The 19,548-nt window shown below is 47.9% G+C and overlaps 1 protein-coding gene across 1 annotated transcript in view; it reads left to right on the top strand.

Moving 5' to 3' along the window:
* LOC142557005 (voltage-dependent calcium channel subunit alpha-2/delta-3-like) overlaps positions 1–19,548 on the top strand; it is a 210,538-nt gene that overhangs the window by 104,574 nt on the left and 86,416 nt on the right. Inside the window, exons 2-4 of the mRNA XM_075668523.1 lie at positions 8,683–8,764; positions 13,609–13,719; positions 19,002–19,061. Of these exons, the coding sequence (XP_075524638.1) occupies positions 8,683–8,764; positions 13,609–13,719; positions 19,002–19,061 (253 nt within the window). The remainder of the gene's footprint in view (positions 1–8,682; positions 8,765–13,608; positions 13,720–19,001; positions 19,062–19,548) is intronic.

Raw genomic sequence — 19,548 nt, 5'->3', positions numbered from 1 at the left:
CAGCAGCAGCGCTTAATGAAGCTTGCAGCGGTGCGCGCTCCCCGATGGTGGTTCGATTTCATCCGGCGACTTTCCTGCCTTTATTGCGTCCGTCATTTTTTTTCTTTCTTTGTCTCCCTGACGTTTGTTTCTTTTTTTCTGTCTTTCACTGCCTTCTCCGTGTTCCTGTGTTACGGTCCCGCCAGCCTGTTTTATGTTCTGGCTATGACGCTTAATTAAACTTTCGCCTGTTCGCTTTGTCGATCGTTCAATCGAAACGGCCGCGTTTCTTTTTTTTTTTTTTTGCGTCCGCTGCACTCTCGCTTGCTACCCGAACTGTACTTGTCGCTTTCTTGTTGGAATCCATTTCCGCTTTGTTTTAATCGCCGCGATAGTTACAGTTTCGCTCGGGTCGTACCCCCGAGCCCCGGCGCTACCACGGGACGTATGAGCGAGCAATGTATGAAGCCGGACATTTCCCATTTCGCTCCCCCTCCTCCACCTCCCCCTCCTTCCCTTGTCGATCTATTTTTCTTCGTTGTTCTTCAACAGCTAGGTCATTCGTTGTTCCTGTAATGACACGCCTTCATGTGTTCATCAAAGCGTTGCTGCGTGACCCGCATGACAGGGGGCGCTCGGTGCCTGTTCTTGTTTTATATTATTCGTACTTCAATTCTCGGTCGCTGTTTTCAGTTCCTTTCCTGGTGGCGTATGTATACGAACGGACATTATCCGAGCATTAAAAAAAATCTTTACGCTGGCCCGCTGGACTTGCTCTCGTATGTTTGTGCACTTCGCATCGAGTTTGTGCAGAATCAGGAAGAGAGCCTTCATGGTAATTACGCATACGTCAGTAAGATGCTCTGCGTGGCGATTCACTGGCGTTCGGCTGTGTTGTACTAATGAAGTGTGTGAAAGAATGGCTCAGGGAAGTGTCTCTATTTTACTGCGGAGCTGGATATCTCTACCCTCCCATACATTTTTTTTTTTCAATGTCCGTGCCTCAAAGCTCCCGCGCCCTCTATGAGGAGGCAAAGCAAACCAGCAAGACACGTGCTGACACCTGGCGTAGCAAGAGGAAAGCTAAGAAACCACCCAGTACATAGTTCCATTGATCAGCAAGCAATGGCAAGACGGCTGCCTGCCTAAGCACTGGAAGCATTCCGTTGTCATGCCTATACCGAGACCGCGCAAACAACCGACGCTATTCAACGATAGGCGACCATCTCACTCACTCCAACCACTTGCAAGTTAATGGGAAAAAAATGGTTGCCACAGGCTTCTCCCGCCATATCGAGGAGCGTGGTTACTCCCACCCCTTCCAGACATGATTCCGGTCGTAGTTGGGCACACAGGATAGCCTCTGTGCTCTGCATACCACCATCATCCGCGAGAGAAAACCTTGCCGATGACGTTTTAGTAGCAGTTGACTTGAAGAAAGCTCTTGTCATGAAAGAAGCCCGTGAATAAATGCAAAAGTGCCTCGAGCGGCCAGTCGCGCGGCAATTTTGCGTGTATTCGCGGGCTTCTTTCACGCCCGAAAAACCACTTTTATGTCGCACGTATTGAGAAACAGAAATACTGTATCGAGAGCTTTTCATGTTGTCCAACAATTTTCTCATTAACACTTTTCATCTAATTATGATGTTTGTGAAGTTGATTAATTAATTTAGGATAATTATGTAATTATGCCGAATAAAAAGATAATCTCAGTATCTCCAAGCGACGGCAAATAACATTACCTCGATTCTGTCCAGATACGTGGCATTTGCACATTTTTAAATCTTGGTGCATGATAGCCGGGACACCCTGTATAATGAATATGTGAGGCAACGATGGCAAGAATGTTGACTGGAATTTTTCAGTGTGTTAAAGGTTCGGTCCGCAGTATATGTGTAGTACGACTAATGTCACTGTCGTTCAGCGCTCGGCATTATGAATGTAACTGTGACCTCGTTATTTTAACTTATAAATTAACTGTACGAATAAACACCGTTTAGCTCGGGCAACAGCTGTAGAATGCCGCGAGGGACAACAGGACCACGATGAACTACACAGCATGATAACGGTATAATGAACACCTCTTTAAGCGACCTCCAAGTACCCAGGCCGTGGGGCAGTTTACTACGTCCTAGGAATGCCGATTTCGCAACAAACCTAATTTCACCACTGAATCCTCTGATGCCCTGTGGCTGTCATTCCATTCCCTTGGTATACGCATTCAATAGCTTTAATATGCCGTAGGTTTTCTGAGAAACGCATTGAATTTCCTGTCTATCTGCATTTCTTCATTTTCCTCCACCTAATCCTAATTAAGCTATCAGCTAAACCAGCTTGCTTGATAATCCGTAGCGCCACCTTCCTGCCTTTTAACTTCAGGCCTGTCATTTTTCGATCTACAATAAAATCCGTTCGTTGAGCGGTTCTCAGATAATTGTGCGGAAAGCTACGTGTATAAAAGTAACGGACACGAAAACTGCGCCAGTTGTACTAGCGGGCCAAAGAACAGCGAAGAGAGACCCGTACATCGTGTAACTTATATTTCTCACTTTTGCCTCGCCTGCGCTCAACCATCAGCGACTGCCTAGCTTCATGTCATATCGCGGATTCAAACCTGATGTTGCAGCGTCATTTCTTTCAGCTACACTGCGCATTTCGACAAGTGTGTACCGCGTACACTCTGAGGCATTTATCGTGGTTCCGAGGGTGCCATTCTAGACATCGTCATGCTCCGCCATGTTCTCGTATTCGCTATCTTGTGAGCTCTGATTGGCTCAGAGGGCTACTGCGGCCTCTCCGGTTGGCTCGAAATTCCGCCATTGCAGAATTCTACATAATGGCCGAATTGGACAATCTCTTGATTAACGACGCGCGATGGTTTGATGGCGCTGCTGACTATGACATTGCGTCGCGCGAGTGGTGCTTTGCCAAACAACTTGGTGACATCAAAAATACGAGAAAAGGGTATAAAATAAACTATACGAAAGAAGTATAAACGACGCGTGCAGGCAAAGAGAGGCGCTGAGTGACACACTCACTGCCCACAAAAACACAGCTCGCGCTATGCGCGGGCAGCGCCTCGTCGTGGCGAGCGGAAGCAATGCGGGCTCTAGTTCCTCCCGCAGTGTTTTTACGAGTCCCCGGCAAGTTCCCGTGACCCGCTCTGGTAATGAGTCCGCGATGCGGATATGAAAGTCCCCGCGGAGCGGACGGCTCTGCGTCTTTGCGCCAGAATCCACTCAGCTTTTGCCTTACGCATGGCGTCCTATATCAGCTCTCTGTCATATGGAGCATTATGGATGATCCCGCATAAGCATATACAATCGTACTAATTTACAGTTGTATGTGTAGTCTTGATTGTGAGTGAGTGAGTGAGTGAGTGAGTGAGTGAGTGAGTGAGTGAGTGAGTGAGTGAGTGAGTGAGTGAGTGAGTGAGTGAGTGAGTGAGTGAGTGAGTGAGTGAGTGAGTGAGTGAGTGAGTTTCAAAGCTACCTCGTTCCGCTTGTAGACACTGTCATGAGTAATGCTACATTAGCTTTATTAACTCGTCCTTCAAGCAGGCTTGGGCTGTCGTGCGTCATCATCCGCCCGCGGCGGTTAGGCGATCTCGCGAGCTTGAGAGCTGGGGCGTGAGCTGCGAAGGTGGTTATTCCTGACCAGTCGCGCGAGAAATGCAGAAAAAGTTCTCATACTTGCCGTAGAACCCCGGGGTGTAACTGATCTATTTTTGGCGTTTTGAGAGAGAAAGAGAGAAAGAGAAAGGCAAAGGAAAGACAGGGAGGTTAACCAGAGATTATCTCCGGTTGGCTACCCTGTACTGGGGGAGGGGCAAGGGGATGCAATAGGTGAGAAAGAAAGAAGGATAAAAAAAGGGAAAAAAAACTAAGCACGCACACGCACGTACACACGAACTATTTCTGTGGGCACTGTCACGCAACCCGCAAAGGCGTTCCTAGTCTTACGCAGTGTCACCGTACAGTCCTACGTCACACAGTGTACAGTCATAATTTGTCAGAAAGTCCCGTGTCTTTCAAGTATCGCAGCAGCGCCTTCATAGCGGATCGCGCTGATGTTCGCGTAGGCCAGGTTCCAAGGATCTTGTTTTCTGTCATTGGGCGTTTGTCCAGTTTGTCCAGTTTGTCTAAGGTGGCTGAGAGGACCGCTCTTTGTGGGTTAAAACGAGAGCACTGACAAAGAAGATGCTCGATCGTTTCGTTGCACCCGCAGAAGTCACACAGTGGGCTGTTGGCCATTCCGATAAGGAAAGAACCAACCAACGAGGTCGTAGTCGCTCTGTGAGCCAGTCACCGCTGACGAGATGGAGAATTTGACAATGCGGCAGAATTGGACAGTACCCTGATTAGCGCAACTGTTATGTACTCTCGCGCATCGGCTCCGTACCTAGAGGTACAGACAGATAAATGATATAAGGAAGGAAAGGCAGGGGTGTCACGGGACGCACTTCTGTTTCGCTATCTTCCGCTGCGGGAAGGAGGTTAAAGGACCACGGCCAGTGCCGCACTCTTAGTGTCAAAAGCACTAATGATGTACTTTCGCCGTAAGGAGGTACAAAGTTTATTATATGAAGTCGAGGAGTCGAGTCAGCGGTCATATGCACCGCGCGTTAGTGATGTCTCATGGTGTTACCGCGACGCGTTCGGAAACGCGATGCTCTAATGTCCCGTTCTTATGAACATGGCCTTAACGGCTCTTGCCGCGAGTAGGCAGTTGTCAATCCCAAGAAGCAGTTGATCGATTGATTCATTCGTTCGTTGGTTAGTTCATTCGTTGATTGACTGATTCGTTAGTTGACTCACTAGTTATTTAACTAATTGTGTTTAGTGTACTAAAGCAATAAAAGAACAATGTGAAACGCCGTATCGAAGTGCTACCGATTAAATCTGACCTCCTTCAGGCACTTAGCATGCACCCTAGCTATGGCATGTTAACGTAACGCGTTCCTCAGACGTTTGATTGAAAACAACTGTCTTATTCGCTAAAAACACAATAATTATCGCGTAATCGGTGATATATTTAACCCGGGTCGCTGCCTTCTTCAGGATGATGTCGATGCCCATGTTGCCAGACCCTTTTCAAGAATTAACCAACAGTTATTACGAGCGCCTTTATCACTTTTTTTTCTGCGTTCAGTCCTTGACGGAGTGTGGTCGCCACGAACGGGAATCAGTCACGCAACCCCGGGCTCACCTGCGCAGGACGCCATAGCCGCTAAGCAGCATCTCTGACGGGTTTGACAATCTTTCGCAACCTACACTACGTCAACGAACGCGTTCTGTCATTGCAAGCATTGTAAATTTACGCATTGTTTCGTTTTACCTTTTGCTGCGTGCGTGATCAGTGAGGGAAGTTCCCCGCTGTTTTATCGACAATGCTGCGTGTGATGACTGTTGCCGGGAGATCATCCTTGAACTCGTTTTTGTGTGTGTGTGTGTGTGTGTGTGTGTGTGTGTGTGTGTGTGTGTGCGTGCGTGCGTGCGTGCGTGCGTGCGTGCGTGCGTGCGTGCGTGCGTGCGTGCGTGCGTGCGTGCGTGCGTGCGTGTGTGTGTGTGTGTGTGTGTGTGTGTGTGTGTGTGTGTGTGTGTGTGTGTGTGTGTGTGTGTGTGTGTGTGTGTGTGTGTGTGTGTGTGTGTGTGTGTGTGTGTGTGTGTGTGTGTGTGTGTGTGTGTGTGTGTGTGTGTGTGTGTGTGTGTGTGTTTCCTCAATGCATTAATGTACAGGGACCATCGCTTATTACTTTAAGTGCTCGCATTGATGCCAGATCGCTTGTAGAGCGCAGCTCTTATGGGCCCGTCCCTGCGCTGAGCGTCGGCATCCCTCCTAACCAAGCTAGCGAGCACAGCTAAAGATGAAAGAGCGAACGCGAAACCCAGCGGGGGATGAAAGGAGGCGATAGCGTAGAGAAAAGCGGAGGAGGGGGGCTACAGCGAAAGCACGAGGCGGAGGAGAGTGTGGCGAAAGAGTAAGGAGGAAAGCACAGTGCCGATACAGACTACGAGATGGTGCCATAGTATTTGCAAGCTGATTGTATGCGCGACTCTGGAAAAAAAATTAATTATGGGGTTTAACGCGCCAAAACCACTTTCTGATTATGAGGCACGCCGTAGTGGAGGACTTCGGAAATTTCTACCACCTGGGGTTCTTTAACAAGCACCTAAATCTAAGCACACGGGTGTTTTTGCATTTCGCCCCCATCGAAATGCGGCCGCCGCGGCCGGGATTCGATCCCGCGAGCTCGTGCTCAGCAGCCCAACACCATAGCCACTGAGCAACCACGGCGGGTCCTTTCTGGAAGCCGCGCAAGCATCAGCGATTACTCACGAACATTTGACGAGTCACGTGTAAAAGCCGACGCGCTTGGCCCGCAGATCAGATTTTCGACCATCGCCGGTTCATATCGCCGCTATCGTTGTGCGTGAGTGTCATTTGTTTCGCTGAGAGCAAGTTCGCTCGATAAAGAGTTGAATTTGTAACTCAGTTTCGACATTGTGTCGTTCTTCACTGCGACTAGCACGTGACAACATAATCATAATATGAAACTGCGTCAACCATTTCTTTCTGAACAATGAGTGACGTATGCATGTATGTATGTACGTGTGTGTGTGTGTGTGTTTATGTATGTATGTATGTATGTATGTATGTATGTATGTATGTATGTATGTATGTACTCGCGCGCTCCTTCCTCGCAGCCTGTAAGATAATCCGCGCGTCGTCACTCGCGTCACCAGCATCGTCGCGCGTCCCCTCCGGCAGACGCGATGGTTGCTCACCGCGCAAAGTCGCGACAGCCACGGGCTGTCGCCGGAAATGACGCCGCCTCGTAGGCCCGCGGCTATACCCACTTCCAGCTTCCGGTTCCGCGAGGGGTGAACCAGGCCGCGCCGCGGGGAATCGTGGCGACGCGACAGCCCGACGGTGCGAGCTGGTCGCGGAAATAACTCCTGGACGCCGTGAGCGACATCAAGCTGGCCCGGACGGAGCAGCCGCGCGCACGCACGCATGCGCACAAACTCGCACGCACACGCGTAAACGTGTCATTGTTGCACGCGCGATACGCATAGCGGAATCGATGCTGTGCCGTTTTCTCTTATTAGATGAGGTGAGAATGATGGTGTCCGTGCTAGCGGAGAGGAGAGCTTCCTTGTAATCATCTCATTACGGCGCACCCGTAATATAGTTTAGCAATGTTGCTGGTCGCGGTTACATCTTGAAGGTTAGTTTGACTTCGCATCTCAGTGAAAGTGCCTAGCCAACGCGAGCTCTGCCGCACAGCCATTCCCTTAGCAAGCCGGGAGGCAGTGGTTTGCTCTCTCTCTCTCTCTCTCTCTCTCTCTCTCTCTCTCTCTCTCTCTCTCTCTCTATATATATATATATATATATATATATATATATATATATATATATATATATATATATAAGAGCATAAGAAGCCAACACACCATGGCACCGAGGTTTTTCAAGTGTCGTTGTTTGTTGGCGTGTGTTATGATTAATTAAAATCGGGCCCGTCGGTCAAACCCCTTCCTTCTCGTTCATATATGTATATACAATGAGGAGAAGTGAGAAAGAGATTGGTTCAATTTGTGTGACTATATATAAATGAGGTTCCAAATAACAATAAAGCAATCCGAACTTTCAAAACGCTAACAGATGGCATCTCAAGAACGTAAGCACTCAAGAACGCATACCCATGCCCGGAGTAGGAGGAAGAGAAACACATTTATTTGAAGGAATAAATGGGATTTGTCGTGTGAGGCGCCCGCGGTTCATGGGTCCCATTCAAGCGGCGGTGGCTGGCGTCAGTCAGTGGCGCCACGGACAGTTGCTGCCCTGCGCGCCCCGTCAATCAAACTGCTCGGAATTCCTTTAAACTTGTGGGGTTTTGCGTGCCAATACCACTTTCTGATTATGAGGCACGCCGTAATGGAGAACTCCGGAAATTTAGACCACCCGGGGTTCTTTACCGAGCACCCAAATATAAGTACACGGGTGTTTTCGCAGTTCTCCCCCATCGAAATGCGGCCGCCGCGGCCGGGATTCAATGAGGTGAGCTCGGGCTCAGCAGCACAACGCCATAGCCACTGAGCTACCACAGCGGGTGTCGGAATTCGCATATTCACTAGATCTCATAATAATCCTGCCAGTTTTTTACACGAAACTTCCACTTACTCTAAATATAAGGTAACGTAAGCACAGTAGGCAGCATAAAACAGCGCCCCGCTTGTAACTAGCACTAGGAAACAACAGACACGAGCGCAAATAACATTTATCATGAATTGCTACGAGCTCGTCCAAACCCTTCTAAGCGTAAAACTAGTCGCATAATTAAGTGTCAAATGTTGTCTACCACTGTAGCCTGAATGATTCAGGGGACCGACTCTCCCTATCAACCGGTCGAAGCGCTGAACTGGTTTGCACCCATCAATTTATTATTCAAATGATTTGCTTGTGCAACAGTAACTGGGCTTGCCTTGTGCAATTTCTTTTTTTTTTTAATGCAATCACGACCCTGCTTTTTCAAGTTCGTCGAAAAACAAACTTTCATTTTGCGGTTGACCCGTTGTACCCATGTTTTTATGTTACCTATACAATAGGGAGTGTTTTCCAGTCTCATCATACTTCATGCCATTTGCGTAAGGTGCTAGAGCTGCCTTCACATGTGTCTCCTTTCTTTTTTCCTTGCAGTGTCCGGAACTGGGCGTGGCGTTTTGGTACAGAGATCTCCAACCAGAGTCTATTTGCGTCAAATTTCACCGAGATTAAAGAGGTGAGCCTGTGTTCCTTTGGCACCAGTTCGCTGGTGTGCTTCGCTTTGTCATTTTAGTCGCTCCTTAACTGATTAACTGAAGATAAACTTCACCTAATCTTGCCTGGTATGGTCATTACTGTAGGAATCAATATGCATTACCATGCGTATTTCACACAGAAATGTGCAAAGAGGCGAAACGACCCTGAAAAAACCAGAGTGCGCGCAACGCTGACTATAAAATTTATCTATGCCTGAAATTTTAAAGAAATAAAAAAAAATACGCAGGCTGCAGGATCATGAGATTTGACTTACCAGCCCCATATGTGGAGCCTGCTAACTGAGGCATGTAAAGCGTCATTCGTAGGCACAACATAACAACGTTTGATTAATTTAAGGCCATTTCTCACTCAGTTGGAATGGAAATTTAGAGTATTAAGGCTCCAGAAGCTATGCACGCAGAATACATAATTTGACGCGTGTTTCTCGCCTATTATGAAAAACTGATTTGGCAATATTATTCTTATATTCTTTTTCTTTTCGTTTCTCGTTCAGTGACACGGAACGTACATATGTTAACTGGAAACTAGAAAAATGTTTAACTTCATTTACCAGTACACTTCACCTCAGAGACATACGAGAGACAGACTTCTAATTAGTTCGGGCGGGTGAAGTCTTCAAGATCCGCCTTCTATTTAATTGGGGGGGGGGGGCAAAAGCTTCCTTACTAGCCGCGGAAATGAAGGTTTTCCTTTTCGAATTTATTGTCCGACACGCAGCGCCGACGCCTTTGTGCGCAGTAAGCGATCTCAAAGCATTTTGAGCGCGCTTCGGCGGAGTTGCCATTGGCTGCGACGCCACGTCATAAGGGACGAGCCAACGTCACGAGCGCGCCCCACGTGCCCGCGAAGCTGGCTCGTCGCTTGCTGGGTCGCGCAGCACGCGCCGCTACGGAGTCTGAAGCATCGACATCGTCGGCAGCCGGAACCACGGCAGTAGCGAAACACACCGCAGACGATGTATGAGGGAGCGGAAGAACGCAGCGAAACAAGCGAAGAGACAGGCAGCGAAATCCACCATCGTTATAAACTCTCAAAATACACGGCGGGCGGAACGAGCATTAACGCAAACATTACACGCAGCGCAAAACCTCAAGGATCACGCAGCGGCGTTCAAGCGCACATCAATGCTTTCGCATTCAGAACTCACAAGAAGTGCTTAGGCGGCCTCGGATTTAAAAAAAAAATCGTTATGCATTTGACTCTCCCGCAATCTATAGCATCTATAGTGTTTTCAGTGAACCGGATTTAGCCGCGCAAACAGCGGAATTTGCTGCCTTTTCTTTAATTAGTCGACTGCACACATACAAAAACATGCTTTATTGGTAATGTCTTCACTTCAGCTACTGCTGCAGTACTTATCCCTCTGAAGAATTCAGAGCGATAATTCATCGTCTTTGGTAAAGTCTGTAGCGAAGAAGTTTCCCACATCTGCAGTTACATTGAATTGCATTCATTCATTCACTTATTCATTAAAGACGAACGTTCTGTGCAGTTCATTCAAAGTTATACTTTCACTAATTTACTAGAAGTAACTATAGTGAGAGGGCCCCTCACGAAAGCAGCAACAAAATAGTGACGGGACCCATTCGTGATTCGTGGCGCAGCCCGATAAAACATTCACCAGTTCTGCATAGTCATATAATGACGGGCACAATGACAGTCATACGTTAGAAACATTCGTTCCACTTTAGAAGGGTGGGAAGGATAGGTACCTCACCACAATTGGGTACCAGTCCAGTTGACGTTTTATCGGGTTGCATGCTTCTGTAATAAAGACAAAGAAAGAAAGAAAGAAAGAAAGAAAGAAAGAAAGAAAGAAAGAGTGATTCGTGGCGCAGTAGGAAAACACTGAGTTCGTGACTGCGAGGTCCTCGGTTCGAGCCACGTCCACTTCAGTGTTTTTGTTTTCTTTAAATATTTCATTTCTTAGTTTTTTTTAATTATTGCTGGGTTACGTAGTTTGGGTCAGTTTAGAAACGAAAGAAGCAGTTATATTTGAGCATTCATACATATGTATCATATCTACCAGCTGGCGCAGCTAACATGCGATGGAATAAAAAGGAACCTCCTCACATCTGCGGCTTCCAATTTTATTTAAAACACTCTGCGAGACAGGCAGATGCGGCGTGTAAGGATGCTTCAATCTTATGTGCGCAGTGGGTCCACTAAAAAGCGTAAAGCAGATTTACAAGCCGCATTTGCGTAGCTTGAGTAGAGTGCTAAATTAGGTTAGTGAAGGCTGACATCACTTCTAGACATCCTGCAAGTTTATTGGTGCGAGAGCGTCACATGGCCAGTTGAGCGAAAAGGCCGGCGTCTGTGGCAGCGAAAGGGCACCTAAATTCGCATTGGCTGTGACGCGACGTCATGTGCGCGCCTCGACGTAACAGAGCGGGCGCAAGGGAACGCCTCCGGCTACGTTGGCCCTCCAGGTGTCACGTGAGGGGAGAGGGCATCGCCTCGACGCCACATCACGCTCGCTCCCGGAAGCCTGTGTTATCCGCACGTTCCTTCTCCGCGCGAGCTCTCGCCGACATTTTAACCTCGCCTCGGTGATCCCTATGAGCCAATTAATGTGTTAAAAACAGCATAAATTCGAAAAGAAAAACGTTGGGGGCAGTGACTTCCCAGCCTACGACACCACGCTCAGAAGCCGGATGTCCTATCCGCGGGGCCAAACCAGCGGCTCCTAGATAGCAAGCCTGTGCACACTGCTTGATGACGTAGTGCTACTTGGAACGAAATTTTCATTGCCAAGCCCGGCGTGACGAGGGTGGTGACGTCAAAGTCGCCGCGGCTTACTCGCGAACGTCAACATTAGAGTCGGGGAAGGTAGCGTGACGTCATGGATTACAGTGCACCGGCCTTACGCTACCTGGCAGGCGTTGGCCTAGCGTCCCAACGCGTTCGCTTGCCCGCGACGAGTTCATCGTTTGACGGACCGCAAGACGTCGTTCAATTAGGCGTTAATTCTTTCGCATCCACAACTCATAAGAAGTGCTTAGGTGTCGTCGTATTTTTAGTCGTCTCGATTTAGGCAAAGCATTTGGTCCTATAGCCTGCGTTGCCATGCATTATTTTTTTTTCTTTTCAAGAACGATTTCGCGGTGCTGTATATGTAGTAGGACACCTAGCTCCTTCGACAAAGACAGCACTCTATACGTGCTTCTAATAATTCGAAGTATTTGTTGTATTGTCACTGTCATTGTCGCGATGCACCAGCACTGAAAGCAGTTCTTCATGTTAACATTCGTTATGTTGACCGGACGTCCAGTTGTGAAGGGCAGTACATGCATGTCCCAAATAATGTGAACAAGCGCTTCTTTTTTGTTTGCGTCTTTTCTTTTTTTTTGAACAGGCGTACTCGACGAGCACTTTAAGGTGTTCCTTTGTCGAGAAGTAAGAAAGTAGTCGCATTTAGTTTCAATGTTCGAAGGTCGGTTTTCTCACGTATTCGCATTCCATTCGATTAGGAATTGCCTGACGGTGTTGCGTGCCGGGTAAAACGTATCGCTGCTAAGCACGAGGTCGCGGGATCGAATACCGGCCACGGCGGCCACATTTCGATGGGGACGAAATAAAAAGAAAAGACTCGCGCACTTAGATTTAGGTGCGCGTTAAAGAAACCCTGGTAGCGCAATTTTTTTCACAAATCAAATTAAATTATGTTCTGCGGTTTCGCGTGCCAGAACCACGATCCGATTGTGAGGCACACCGTAGCCGGGGACTCCGAATTGATTTTAACCACATTGTGTTCTTTAAAACGCACCTAAATCTAAGAACAGGAGCCTCATTCCACTAAGCCACCATGGCGGGTCATCCGAATAAGAGATTTCAAAATTTCTACACTCCTAACTTTCTTACCGAACGTAACGCTTATTCAAACTTGCGGCTACTTATTGTCGTCTTAGAGATCGGCACAAGGGCGTTTTCCGCGTCAGCACAAGAATAATAAAAAAAAAATATGTGAAGAAGAAAAATGCGCTGCGAAATAACTATTACGGTTGGATAAAAATTACCGCCGCACGGAAATGAACGACTCGGCACACTCTCTATAGAAACAAACGACGGTGGAAAAGGAAAGTGTGAAGGAGAATAACGTTCCCTCCCTACGATGAACCGCGTAATGCACGTGAGAAGCGTGTAGCGAGTATAACCAGTAAAAGAAACCATACTAGAAAGCGAGTGTCCGAGCATTTTTGTTGAATAACCTCGCAAGTCGTTTCATCGCTACAGCTGCTTCGATTTATAGCCTCGCACCGCCCGCGGGCTTCCTTGAGGTTTGAGCGGCGCCGCTATATATATATATATATGAAGCCGCGGGGATTAAATTATTCTCGGAATCTGATGGAAACCACGGCGAGAAAACGGGGTTGCTCTTAACCGCGCCTTGCGATGAAGCAAAATGTACGGCGGCTTGCGGCAGGTGTAAGTGCCGGGCGATAAATTTCGTTTTCTTCTGTTTTTTTTTTCTCTCTCTCTTTCTCACTCTAAACGCGGCAGGTAATATATGTACGGTCGAGAGTCGTATTTCTGTCTCGCATCCAGAGTGATTGTTTTGTCGTGATTGCTTCCTTTCTCTTTCTCTCGTTTGTGCATTGCGTCTGTGTGTGCGTGCGCGCGCGTGCGCGCTTTCGCATGCGTGCCTATGCGTGCGTCTGTCTGTGCGTCTGCATTACGCTTTCAGGCGTTTCTATAGCAACGTCCTCGCCTTGAGCGCGGCGCGACCGCGCATAAATTCGTCGTCGCTGTTTGTGTTCTTTCCGATGAGAGCTGTTCCGCCTGTTGCTGTCGTTGTCGCAGAACTTCGAAGAGTTCAAGGCGAAGCCTCACCACAAGGACATCGCGCAGCTGACAGAGAAGATTCTTAGGGACCTGGGCAACCTAGTGAGCTCCAAAACGGAATCTCTTAAGGTGAGTGTCACTATCGGGCTTTTGTACGTGCCTACCAAACATTCCTGAATACGCTTTTCGGAATGTTGCTTGCACATTTGCGAAACGAAGATTTTGTTCGTGAAAATGTGTTAAAGCTCTTGAAAGGCTAATAATTGCGATAATGCATAAAAGAATAAATTGCGATGTCACTTGAGATGCACTCCTAATAGCAGCGCAAAATGCCGTATATTCGAAGAGCGCTTGCTTCGAGCAAGATTGTTCGGGTAAGCTTTTGAGGCAGACAAAATCGGCAGCAGCAAAGTCGCTCGAAAATCCACCGTGATTTTTAAAAAGAACTGTTTGTTGCTTTTACAAGTTTGTGGACTCGCCGCTGTGGCTTAGCGGCTAATGGCTTTTGCGCTGCTAAGCACGAGGTCGCGGGGTCGAATGCCGGCCATGGCGGCCGCATTTCGGTGAGTGGCCAAATGCAAAAAACGCCCGTGTGCCGTCAACTGGGGTGCACATTGACGATCGCCAGATGGTCAATATTTACGGAGTCCCCCGCTACGGCGTGTCTTATGATCGTATCCTGGTTTTGACATGTAAAAGCCCAGAATTAACTTTTTTTCCCCAAGTTTTCCGCTGCTGCTGTGAGCTCAGTCTAAAGTTACATCTTCATTAACAAAGTGTGTGCGTATCCAACAATGCGGGTGCTGAAGGAAAATGCGTGTTTTGCCTCCCACAGACAGAAATATTTCTTAGAAGGTGGTGGTACGCTGGTCTGCAGTTATTAGTCGTGACGATCGTGAAAACAGCATCGACGACACAAAAGAAGCTCAGAATGACAATGAGGAGGATGGTGATGAGCCCCAAAAATGACGCATACCCACAATGAAAGATGTGCCAGCTTCTGGAAGAACAACGTCGAAAACGCTTACGAACTTCCTTCCAACTGCGACGTCGCAACAACGTCATTGTTTTTACGTGGTTCAATGCATGATTCGCAGCTGACGAACGCTCGACATATCAGCACTGATAAAATAGATTTAAAAAAAAAAGCTTCGCTCCAATCTCGTAGGTGGCACAGCGTCACTTCCGTTTTGAAATCAACCGTAGAAAGTATTATTGGCCTCAGAGTTGAATAGGCCCAAGCCGCTAACCTTCAGCATAATTCATCGAGCATGAATAGCAAGAAACACCTAACATAGCGACTGTCTCATCATGACTAGCAGCTTAAGCATCGATTCACAAAAACAGTGAGTTTTTAAAAAATTGTGCTTAAGAAACAAACTTTGCACTTAAAGGTAATCTCCATGCTATATTAATCTCTATGCTAAGGTAATCTCTATACTAAGCTATGCTGCCGATTCATCTGGCAGGTGGGTGCTTGGACCTTCTTGTACCGAACGAGTGAAACAGAAAAAAAGAAGTTTATTCGGTGGAAAAAAACAGGCAACAAAAACAAAATGTTGGTCTTCACTGAGGGAGAAAGCTTGCGTCACTGTAAATGAGATTCGAGCCGATGGAATGGCTGAAGTCTGCAAATGATGGTTGTTTCTTTTTCGATTTTAACTGAGGAGTGCGTTTTCTTTGTTCTTTTTCTTTTTTTTTTTTTGATGGAATGCAAGGTGGAGTGTACATAAGGGGGAGTTGGTTCAGCACCATGACCACCAGCACATGGCGCAGGGCACGCACCCTGTGTCGCTTTGCTGCTTCGCGAGAGTTCACCGCACGCGTCGTCTACAACTCCGCGTTACGCACGCATGCGCGAGCTTGTCTCAAGGCGGAACCTACTTTCGCCAATGAGAGAACGAAGCACGCTCGCCGAAGTATAAACACGGGTACTTTGCCTTTGTCGTACCCGCTGGGCTCGCGCAGCAGTACTCGCTCTGAACGACTCAGCCAGCACGGAAACGAGTTGTCTTGGATCGTGAACCTTTCGTTGCCGTGCTGGTGGGTGGATGTTAACAGATGACGTGGGATGGGTTGGACCTGGCGACGACGATACGTACTGTGGACGGAACTCGAACTAAGCTGCATGTTCGGGCCTATACTGGGCATTCAACACGCGGATAGGTGTCAAGGGAGTCGCCGTTCCGGCGTTATGTTTGTTGGTTTCATAATCTTAGTTTCATTGATTTTTTTATTTCATTATCATTATTTATTTATTTATTTATTTATTTATTTATTTTTTAACACAGAGAAGTGGAGTAGCCGGGATAGGGACACTCTTTATCTCAATCTCATCGCAGCAACGTATTCACAAAAAAAGAAAAGAAAAAAAACTCTTACCCAAGAATTGTTCATAAGAGAAAATCTCAGCCAATCCTGATGTTGGGCTTAACATTAGGGAATGCCGCTGGCCGATGGCAAAGAGCGCTTGCGAACGAGAAATCTTTGCGAATTCGCCCCCCGGATAACGACATATGCGCGTCTACGAAATCTAGGGGTGAAAAAAAAATAAAAAGAATGAGAGAGAGAGAGAGAGAGCGAATTACCTCGTTAATTTCGACAAACTGGCACGCCCAGAACGTCCGGCATCCGAGCCGCCTTCGGGCGCGCGCTCCTGTTCGACAAGGACGGGGAGGGGATGCGGCAACGCAAACAGCCTTCCAGCTCACTTGCTCGCGCTGCCGTGCCACGGCCGAGTGACCCAACAACTGGCGGGTCCTGCCTTGCCGTGGCGTGCCCGGCAGTGCGCAACAACGCGCACTGTGATCGTGTTCACGGAGGGGGGGACGAGGGTGCAGAGCGGACTGCGCGTTAACTGCACTCGCTTTCCAGGATACCGGACGCAGATAAAAGGACGCGGACAGAGCTTGAGAGGAGGAAGAGGAGGAGGAGAGGTAGGAAAGGTTTGCCAGAGGGGTGTCCAGCTTTTACCCTGCGCGCGCGGGTGGGTGAGTGGGTGGGTGGGGTGGGGGTGTTCAGCGCGAGCAGAAAATTAAGGCGGTACTCGTCTCACGATAATGCGATCGACGGTAATGTCGACGGTAATGCGATCGGCATTCAAGCAACGCAGCGTCACACTGCGTTGCTGAAGACGCGTTTATTCAGAATCTGAGAGACGCCAGTTGATTTCACAAAGTGAAGTAACGCCCGCGTCCCCTCGTTTTGAACCTGTGACCCCACGGTGCCGTGGTCCAACAAAAAAAAATATTTCTATCGTATCGGAAAATGGTCTGCGATATATAGCCCGTTTGGTGCAGTCCGAGGAATGTCGATTCCGACAGTATATGACGACCACAAAAAAAAAAAAAAATCGCGATACGTGTGTTCGACGGAACCTGGCGAGTTGCACGAGTCACGCATGGGTGTGTCCACCATTCCAATAAGAAATGGGTAGGCTTTCGTAAAAGCCACCCCTAACCAGACGGGGCACAGTAAAGTTTCGTCACAGCACGAAACAGTTTACGGGGTGAGCGGACGGAGGGAGGAGAAGGGGTAGGGCGGGGGAGTAGGAGGGTTCGGTTCGACCATAGAGAGTTCGACGCTGAAGAGCATAGGCGTCTCGGCGCGTTTACTGCGCGATGCAGATCGCCGCAGTGGAGGTGACGCGCTCGATGGCGCCTGCTGGGCCAGCGAGGTTCTCGCGCCAAACTGTGCCTCTGCGATGCGGAACATCGGTGCCGATGCGGAACATCCACTAAATTTGAGGTCCTTGTTTTCGCTTTGTTTGTTCTGTTTCGCCGCCGCAATGGCATTTGAATATCGGATCGGCGTGCCGTTTGGGACGCGAACGAATGAGCGATTTGTAGGACGAGCGGGACTTCGGTGGAATTTGTGTCCGTAGCTGGGCAGAATCGCCCTCGTCGGACCGACGCGTCTGGGTGGTTCTGACAAAGAGGGCGTGTTTATTGGGGGTTTGTTGTTGGAGTAGACTGCATGAATCGAAGTAGTTTTTTATTATTATTAACTGAGGATAGGCGTGCAGGCACCAGATCAATCACGGTTTCCCATTTCATCGAGTCGGCTTTTTTTTTTTTTACTGCCTAATGACGATGATGAATAAAACTTGAGATTGGTGACTCTTTGGTTCATTGGGGAATTAGGAATAACGCGGAAAAAAATTAGATAAATTTTGCATTATTACATAGTCCAGTCTGGGGACATAACGAACAGTGAAAGCCAGGCTTTCCGGGAACTGGCGCTGTAAATCAAACTTACGCCACTATATGACAACGCGTAATCCGGAACAGGGCCGTTATTCTGTACATAATCGAATCCCGCCATGTTGTAATTTCTGATTGGCTCACAGGGTTCCTACATCCTCTCCTATTGGTTCAAATCGCTGCCATTGCAGAATCTGGTAGTGTCAAAATTAGCGTGACCTGTTTAGAGAGATATATAGTTAGAGAGACGTTTCGAGAGATAGAGATAGAGATACATTAACCAGGTGAACATTTACGGTTTGCTACCCTCTACTTGAATAAGCGAAATAAGGGTCGGAAAGGAGAAAAATATAGAAAGATAAAAAATAGCAAGGGCAGGGTGTTCCAGTTAAAGGCATTCGCACAAGCCAATAGCGCAGTTCACAGGCCAGAAGCGCAGTAGCGCTTTCACGGCGGTGGTCTGTTTAACTGCGCGAACAGACGAAGAACATAACACAACGTTCGTGTTTGTCGCCCTCTCGTCTTGTCCTTAGTCTTTCCGCGCTGTCACCACGGTCTAGAACGAACTACCTTATCAATAAACCATAACAAGAATCGCACTCTTGCACTCTCTGACAACTGGGCTGCCAAGTACCTCCTGCGCTTCACAGTTTTTCCGGGGTTCGTACAGTTGTCGTAAAGTACACTCAAAGTCTGGTGACGTTCTCGGCCTATAAGTTAGATCGCGCAATCAAGCCAACCTGTCGATCCGAAGCCAATGTTTGGCAAGATGGAAATTGTATACAGTAGGATTGAATGCTCGTTTTGAATGCCCCTAGGTTTCTGTAAGGGCCGCACTTCTTTTTTCACAATTTTTACGAGGTGCGGCCCTTACACGGGACCGAACCTTCTTGCCCGAAGGAAGTTGAGGGAACTGTGATGGCGCTCCCACAGGAATGTATGCGACACGAGCTACGTATCCGATATGATCGAAACAGGCGAAAGGAAGCGACATGACCTACCTCTGCACTTCCGAGGGATGCTTCTATCGTTCATTGAGTCAAGTTTAACTATCAGCCAGAGTTGTATTTTGTCAGCCAAAGATAAACCACGACTACTTAAATCGCATGTCAATCCTGCTGTATCCGTAGATTCCTAACTTGAGTTCGCTTCCTTTTTTTCTCTTTTTGCCAATTCGCCGTGAACTGATCCGTGCCTACTCTCACGCAGGTTTTGATACAAGAAGCCGAGAAAAATGCCAAAGACCACAAGTACAGCACAGACATCGACGTAAGTGTACACCTCTTCTCGCAAGGCTGACATTCCATTGGGTGCACGAGATGACCTATAAGCTGGCCCACGAGAGCTTCAGTGATTTTTTTACGCGCGTTGGCCACCTATCTGCATGCACTACGCTTGCGGTGCTCTTAGGTGATTGTGTCCCTGACCAAGCTATTTTTCGCGCGCCTTATTAGATACCAGTACACAGTTAAACAGTATATAGTCGCGGAAAGTAACATAGTGACCAGCACGAACTGTTTTATTGCATTCAACATAGTTTCTTTTTATTACAAAGCAGGATCACATGGTCTCACGCATTTCAACCCTAAGAAAATCGAAAACCAAACGTTTCTGGTTTTAATCTAGTCGTACGGTATCCTTGCGAAAAAAAAAAACGCAGTCTAACAGTGGTCATTGGCAATGGGCGTAGTGAACGCGCTGTCACTGACACTCTTAAAACCGTTGTTTTTTTAGGAACGGTTTCTTTGTGGAGGGT

This window comes from Dermacentor variabilis, chromosome 9 (genome assembly GCF_050947875.1).
Source record: "Dermacentor variabilis isolate Ectoservices chromosome 9, ASM5094787v1, whole genome shotgun sequence".
Classification (NCBI taxonomy): Eukaryota; Metazoa; Arthropoda; class Arachnida; order Ixodida; family Ixodidae; genus Dermacentor; species Dermacentor variabilis.
The sequence above is the reverse complement of the archived record's forward strand: the minus strand, read 5'-3'. Positions and strand labels throughout refer to the sequence as shown.